General features: G+C 37.3%; 1 protein-coding gene across 1 annotated transcript; it reads right to left on the bottom strand.

Moving 5' to 3' along the window:
• Positions 1–1,849: 1,849 nt before the first annotated feature.
• On the bottom strand, positions 1,850–2,882 carry LOC122916883 (olfactory receptor 13C3). Its single transcript, XM_044264272.1, has one exon. The coding sequence runs from the start codon at positions 2,801–2,803 to the stop codon at positions 1,850–1,852; it is 954 nt and encodes a 317-aa protein (XP_044120207.1). The 5' UTR covers positions 2,804–2,882.
• Between the last annotated feature and the right edge of the window lie 5,642 nt (positions 2,883–8,524).

Raw genomic sequence — 8,524 nt, 5'->3', positions numbered from 1 at the left:
GAGAGAGAGGAAGGAAAGCAGGCTCCCTGCTTAGCAGGGAGCCCGATGCGGGGCTCAATCCCAGGACCCTGGGATCATGACCTGAGCTGAAAGCAGAGGCTTTAACCCACTGAGCCACCTAGGCACCCCAGATGCTAACATTCTTGATGTTATGTGGGAAACAATTAAAAATTAAAGTGCTAAGGAGCTGGTTTAAACAATATAAATAACATTTTTACATGCCTAAAATCTTGTTGACACGTATCTAAAATTAAAATTTAAGTCTAAAGACTTAAACAAGTGTCAGATACAAATGCAGGGTTTTAGTGGGGAGGGAGAGGAGGAGAAGTGCCAGAAATTCAAAAGCCCTTACCCACAGGGTCTAGGGCATGCCTTTCTGAATAGAACCCAAAGCAACACTGATGTAATTCAACCCAGAAGAGAGAGCAGCAGCTGGAAGTTTTCTGCAGTGACAACACTTCATTCCTGGTGGGAGAGTGGCAAGAACAGCAGAATTCAGTGACAGATCATTTAGGTAGAAACTTAAGTCACCCAAGGCAGTGGACTGGCAAAGAATGAAGCCTCTGAGCAGGAGATAGGGAGTTACATTGTGGCTCCAAAACAAAATAAGAAAGAGGAATATTAAGTAGGAAATAAAGTCAAAGCCCAGCTATCACAGTGGGCTAAGAGATGGCAGAAAAGATAGATGGTGTGGCCCAAAGATAACCCTTCTCTCAGCAATGGCCTTCTAGACAAGGAATAAATATAAAAAGAAAAAGAAAAAAAACCCATAAAAGATTTACTGAAGAGTTTCAATTCATTGGAAAATGTAAGAACTGATTTTATTTTCCCAGTCATTGTTTTTACCACTCCTTCTGAGCTTTTAAGAACACCCCAGTCAGGTTTGAAACATTTCTGTTTTATCTGGCAGAGAATACTCACCTTCCTCCCACTTCTAGACTAGCTCCTCTGCCAGCTGGCAGCCTCGAGAACCCTGCAGGCCTCCACTCAATCAAGCCAGCAGCCAGGCTCTCTTTGTAGGAATTCAAAACCTTAAAGGACTCTTTTGCAACGCTCTCACTTAATTTGACTTGGAAAAAACAATTTTCCATTCTTTCCCAGGGACTATAGAGAAAGGCCTCCTGCCACCCATTGTGCACTCTCCATAAGGTAGACAACTTCCTTAATTATTTTTTCCCTGGGCCTGAGGTTCTCTTTATATAGGTATGGGGGAAAGGCAAACACAGTATGATTAATATTAGCAGATTGACTTTCAGAAGGAGGCTTTAGCTCTCAAAATTACTAGCTTATGGTAAAAGAGATGCTCAGTAGTAACTTTTAGTCCTCAATCTGGAGTCTTAGCTTCAATTCTGAAATTCTAGGACACTGTGAAGTAACACTATGTTAGATGCTTTCTCCAATTTATTGCAACCTTAAATGACACTGAAACCGGGTTTTATTTCCTTATTACAAGTAAGGTAACTATGGCTTACAAAGAATAGTCTATCCAATCTCATTGACGTGGTATCAAATGGCAGATTTTGTACCCTTGGCTACTTCCAAACCTATGGGTGATTATTTTCTATTATGTGTCCACACAAGTCACCAGAAACACTCATCTCAGATATCATCAAGAATGAGATCCTAATAGAATTCACCATGCTTGTGAGCTCTAGATCAGCACATTTTGGAAGGTGAGTTGAAAGCGAATTACGGTTCTCAGGATTTCTAGTTGAGTAGGACTAGGGAAGGGGAAGAATAAAAATAGCTCTCCTTAACTATAGTTTCTGCAAAGGTTTTTACTCATTGACCTATGAGTACATCTTTATGCCTATTACACAAAGACATGCACTTTCTGTATAGGAAATACTTACTTAATGGGTTTTCGGTTCAGAAGATATTTTATGGCAGCTTTTACATCCTTGTTCCTCAAGCTATAGATTATAGGATTTAGCATAGGTGTCACTACCCCATAAAACAGGGAAATGAGCTTGTCTGAAGTTTGAAACTTGTCTTCTCCAGGCAATTCTTGAGACTTGGGCTTGGCGTACATGAAGAAGATGGTACCATAAAATATGATCACTACAGTCAGATGTGCTGAGCAGGTGGAAAAGGCTTTGCGTCTCCCCGTGGCTGAGTTCATTCTCAAGATGGTATAAAGGATAAACATATAGGAGAAAAAAATGACCAGCAATGGAAGAACCAGGAAGGCCATATTCGATATCACCATGGTGATAATATTGAGGGATATGTCAGCACAAGCTAGCTTAAGGACAGCTAATATTTCACATGTGAAATGATTGATAATATTATTCCCACAGAAAGGCAATCGCATTGCAAGAGATGTCTGTACAATTGAGTTGATACCACCAGAGAGCCATGACACAGAAGCCATTAGTGCATACACAACCTTGTTCATGATGATAGGGTATCTCAGAGGGTTACAGATGGCTACATAGCGATCAAAAGCCATCATGCCAAGGAGCAAACACTCTGTCGACCCCATTGCAAACCCAATGAACATCTGTACTGTGCATCCAGAGAAGGAAATGTTCCTTTTCTTTGAAATTAAGCTCATCAAAGTTGAGGGAACAGAGGAGGATGTATAGCAGATGTCCAGGAAAGAGAGGTTGCCCAGGAAGAAGTACATGGGGGTGTGAAGACGGGAGTCTAAGATGCTTGCTATGATCAGAACACCATTGCCAATCAGAATCACTAGATACATTACTAGAATTAGAACAAAGTAAATGATCTCAAATTTTGGGTAACCAGAGAGTCCCAGAAGAAGAAATTCTGATGTAAATGTCTGATTAATTTTATCCATGTCATCTGCTTTCAGGATGTTAAGCAAAGATCAAAAACAAAATATTCACTGCCAAGAAACAAATGTTACAAATTACCTGAACAATCCATTTTTTAATATGGTGTTGTAAGGAGTGTTTGCTTGAAGCTCTGACATCCAGTCATCTTCAACAACGTGTGTGACGAGGAATCAGTGAAATCAGGAATGACAGGAGTGCTGATGCCCACTGATAATATGCGAAGCTCTACCTATGACCAGACAAACATACAGAAGTAACCTTTTTGCTGTTGACATGTTCCTGTGTGTTAAGGTTCCCAAAACTCCTGACTAATTACCAACTATGAGCCTAACTTCCTCTGCCCCAGAAAGCAAGCAGTGGAGATGGCAAAGTCTACTCAGTAAGGACCAGAAATGGGGTTTAGCAATGACATCATGGTCACCAGTTCATAGCAACTCTCTATATATCTCTTTCTATGTCTGACATTATATACCTTATGTTAGCCAGTTAATTGTGCATTTTATAGACATTTAATAATAATATTGAATATTGAATAGCATAAAATAAAATTTAATGTCTATTTAAATATAGTTAGTTGTTGATCTCATATTTCAGCCCCCTCTTAGTATTTATGTGACTGTTCCTAGGACAAGACAACTGCAGAGATCAACTCTGCATGAATGTCACAATCTTTGGAGGACATTACATAGTCTCTAACTTATTTTATTCTGTAACTTCACAGTGTATCTTGACTTGTTTAAGTCAACCTAAGAAAACAGTAATAAGGTTTAAATATTTACTATGTAATCATATATGTGTGTATATGCATCACTGTATGCTTTATAAAATATAATCATTCTTTACATTAGCCCCATTTTTTTTCCAAATATAAGAGATGGAGCTTGTCCAGAGTTAACCAGACAGTAAATAATAAAATGAAGCTCAAGGCTCAGATCAAGTCTGTTCACAGGGGTGCCTGGCTAATTCAGTAGATAGAGCATGTGACTTTTGATCTCAGGGTCATGAGTTCAAGCCCCACGCTGGACATAGAGATTCTTAAAAAAAAAAAAGTCTATTTCATAGCTTTACTGGTTTTCATATACATACGAGTCATCCGGGTATCCTGAAAAATTTTAGATTCTGTTTTAGAGTTCAGGGCAGCTCCACAGATTCTCCATTTTTCCTAAGTCAACAGGTGGTACTTATGCAAAGGTCTTAAAAGCCCTTGAGTAGCAAGGGTTTAATCTACACTGAATTGACAGGATATCCAGATTTTTCTGATCTAAACTGATTTTCTTTTGCCTTATTATGGATTGGAATGCCAATCCTTTTGTGTTTTACAGAAAGCTTCAAATTCGTATCATGTTGTTATAGTCTCTTAAGAAAAAATTATTAAAAGACATTTTTTGAAAAAAAGCAGTTTAAACTTGTGCCAGACTACTATAATAACTTTAGAATATTACTGACAGCCTACCTTAAACCTAGTAGGTTGGATAGTCAACCTACTATCCAAGCACAGTAAGGATAAACTAAAGAATAATGTAAAGTGTCTGCCATTACAAAGCCCAAAATTCAGTTAGGGATATAGGAAGAGCACACATGAAAACATATCATAAATATAATTACATTATGGAGTTGAGTGAAAATTGCCAATTTTCCCATAAGGAAGAAGTTTACGAGAAATAAATCATGCAAGGGAGAAGTTGGGACGTGTTTCAGACTTGGGCCAGATCTGGAAGCATGGGAATTAGAAAGGTTTGGAAGAAAAGAGGGGAAGTGGGGTACCCCAAAAGTGAGAAGTTGAGTCAAAGTTAGGAGTAAATAGAGCACAACATTTTTGGACAAGGAAGTTTCTGTGGAGGGGTGGTGGCGAGAACACCTGAAAAGAAAAGCATAGTAGGTACACAGAGAGTCTCTAAGGTTGGGCAGAGAACTTGCCATTTCTTTTGGTAAGGAAAGGGTCCATCATTACAAAGCACAGAGCATGGGTTGAGGGCTTAGATCCTCTGGTATTAGTACTCTCCAAAAATTGCCATCATACTATGATTTTATGAGAGTTTTTATCAGAAATGTAACACAGAATTAAGGTATGTAGATTAATGGGATTGTCACTAATTACCAACTTGATGTGAAAACTGATCTTCCCAGAATCACCACCAGATTTGACATGGGGCAAAATCACAACTTTAGGCTTCCCATGGGCTAAGAGTGTTGAGAATTCCAGCAGAGCCACTCTTGCCCCAGTCTACCACTTCGTTTGTCATGGGACAGTAGTTGGGAAAATTACTGTAGAACAGGTATTACTTAGAGCCAGCAGTCCCAATTCAACAAAAGTCCAGCTCAAACAAATTCTCAGTACCTAAAAATTTTAGTTAAGAATACACAATAGAAACACTTCAACTCTGAAGAGAAAGACAAGGGGATATAAAAATCTCAATTTTAGGGTGCCTTCAGCTCAGGTCACAATCTCTGGGTCTTAGGATGGAGCCCCACAATCCCTCTCCCTCTGCCCACCACTCCCCTGCTTGGATGCGTGCTCTCTCTCTGTCAGACAAATAAATAAATCTTTAAAAAATAAAAAATAATAAAATCTCAATTTTAGAGTTGAAAAAATAGCCATAAAGAGATTGTTAATTTTCTTTTTTTTTTTTTTCAGCTTCAGTCCAGAACATAAAGGGGGAAAGAAAGAGGAAGGGGAGAGGAAGAAAGATCTTCATTTCATTTATGTAGCCAACTTTTATTTCAGGATCCTATGTGCCTTGAAATTGGTTCAGTTGGAATAATGAGCAGAGGAATGATCCAAAGCCCATTATCTTTACATTATTAATATGACTAACCGGAATCATTAAAATTGCATAGAAATTATAAACAAGGGAATGCTTAGCAAAAACTAGAAATATTGAGGTCACAAAAACAAATTGACTATATTTATTCAACAGTGCCCAGAGAGATGGGTCAATTATTCTACACTACTTCTTATAATAAATCAAAATTCTCCCAAGATCAGAAATTGGTCAGAGGATGCACTGGATAAGGGACATGAACACTCTAATCAACCTAGTCACTAATGCAAAAAAGAAGAAAACAGCAAGACACTGCATTACTAGGCTACATGGAGATGTTCCAATTAGGACCCAAAGGTCCAGGCCTGGAAAGCCTGTTGGCCTCCTGTTCCAGACAACTTCCAGACAACGCATCTGAGGCCACCTAACCTGCCTCTCCCAGTCTTTCCCTCCTGGGCAGGAAACCCCTCACTAATGCAAAACCTTCTTGAGCCAGGCTTGTCTTGCTGAAGACAAGCTCAAGTAGCTTGTCTTGCTACATCTGCTCCCAGCTCTCTTTAAACTGGTTATCTTGTTATATTGTGAGATAAGAAGAGACACAGGAGAAGGACCTTGTCTATCTAGATCATCCCTCTAACACCTAAACCTAACACAGTGGCTGCACATAATAGATGGGGGGGGGGATTGACTTAATACATAAAGGCTGACTTCCTAAACTCTTAAGCAATTACCCTATGTAGTATTTGTGGCTTAAGGATCAGGAAAACTTCAATATGTCATATTTAATTTGCAGCAGGTCTTAATTTTTTTTAAGTATCTTTCAAGAAGTACCAGCAAGCTGCCATCTTACACAGATAATTAACAGTTCATGCACTATAAGTATAGAGGATCACCTAATATTCATTGAAATATATATATACGACATGGGTTTAGCATGGGGGGAAAAGTGCCTCAAACTAAAATAAAAGTCTTTGATTTGAGGTTCTCTGCTCCTAATTTATAGCCTCAGTCATCTCATTTGTAAAATAGTGATAAAAATACTTGCTCTACTTTTCTTGCTAGGATATTATCAGGAAAAGAGATAGCATAAGGAAATTGCTTTAAAGATTAATATACATTATACAAATAATAGTGAAATACTATAAAAAATAATGATTTATAGCTGTATTTTATTGACAATAAATTGGTATCTGTATTGTACCAGATTATTAACATTACAAATTCATATTAATAATAGCTTTAAATATAGATTGAAAGGGTAGAGTGTCTTGGTATTAAAGACTCACCTATATACTGATAAATTATTTCTATATCCTAGAAGACCCAGTTACTTTCTTCTTAGTATTCATGTCAGCATTCTGATTCAACAAACAATGCCTGATTCCACAGATATGGAAGAGTAAATATTTATTATGCAACAGTTGTTGTAATTGTTCCCCAATTCCCAGAGCAATTTAAAGTTGGAATGATAGATCTGTGGAATGGAGAAAATTCTTGGAGTGTTAGGGACAGTGTCTCAAAGACCCAATTAAGAGTGGTTCTGGGAATAAACTGTGATTGAACCACAGCTCAAAACTGAAATAACATTCTCCTACTCATGTAACTTTTGGAAACATGGGGAAAATATTCATAAAATTAACCTTATGAAATGTGAGTTTTTTAGTTCAAAATATGCTCACCAAAGGAGAGTTAATTCAATGTAAGAAATTAGTTATTAAAATGATAATTACCAAAATGAAATACTGAAGTTGAAAAGTCACCTAGATATCATAAATTAAATAAAACATATATTTTCTGTAAATTAAGAATATTGTCATTTAATTTGTTTGCTTACTTTATATACATTATTTTGGACTAGTTAATTTCATGCAGGATGCCTTTGCCAAACATTTTTGGAATTAAAAGAAGTACAGATAAAAATACAAATAAATCAATCCATAGGCCAAAAGTTAATTCATATTTAAGGCCACACCAAAAAAGTCTAGAACAGATAGTTTGGGGCATGAATTATGATAGGTAGATAACATATTAATGAAGTAAAATGTTTTAAGAACATCTATTGATGTATACTGTATATATTAACATTGAGTTTTGGTAAAGTTATCCTTTAGAAATGTAGAAGAAATAAAGACTTTCCTAGAAAAACAAAAGCTGAGGAAACAGTTCATTACCACTAGACTGACCTTACAAGAAATATTGAAAGTTCTTCAAGCCAAAATGAAAGAACACTAATTAGTAATATGAAAACATATAAAAATATACAATATACTAGTAAAGATAAGTACATAGTCACACCAGTCAGAATGGCTGAATTAACAGGTCAGGAAAGAACAGATGTTGGTGAGGATGCAGAGAAAGCGGAAACCTCTTACACTGGTGGTGAGAATACAGCTGGTATAACCACTCAGGAAAACAGTATGAAATTTCCTCAAAAAGTTCAGAATAGAGCTACCCTATGACCCAGCAACTGCACTAGGTATTTACCCCAAAGATACAATTGTGTGATCCAAAGGGGCACTTGGACCCCAATGCATCAATGTCCACAATAGTCAAAGTATGGAAAGAGCCCAGATGTCCATTGATAGATGAATAGATAAAGAAGATTTGGGGGTGCGTGTGTGTGTGATGGAATGCTACTCGGCTATCAAAAAGATGAAATCTTACTATTTGCAATGACATGGGAGAACTAGAGGGTATTATGCTAAGTAAAATAAGTCAATCAGAAGGACAATTATCATACGATTTTGCTCATATGTGGAATTTAAGAAACAAAACAGAGGATCATAGGGGAAGGGAGGGCAAAATAAAATAAGACAAAATCAGAGAGCAAGACAAACCATAAGAGCTCTTAACTATAAGAAACAAACTGAGGGTTGCTGGAGAGGGAGGAGGTGGGGTAACTAGGTGATGGGCATTAAGGAAGGCACATGATGTAATGAGCCCTGGGTATTCTTTTTTTTT

This window comes from Neovison vison, chromosome 9 (assembly GCF_020171115.1).
Source record: "Neovison vison isolate M4711 chromosome 9, ASM_NN_V1, whole genome shotgun sequence".
Classification (NCBI taxonomy): domain Eukaryota; kingdom Metazoa; phylum Chordata; class Mammalia; order Carnivora; family Mustelidae; genus Neogale; species Neogale vison.
Note: the sequence above shows the minus strand (reverse complement) of the source record. Positions and strands in the feature narration are given on the sequence as shown.

Excerpts from the sequence above, each read along its gene's own strand:
- LOC122916883 (XM_044264272.1), bottom strand. The coding sequence starts at position 2,803 with ATGGATAAAATTAATCAGACATTTACATCAGAATTTCTTCTTCTGGGA.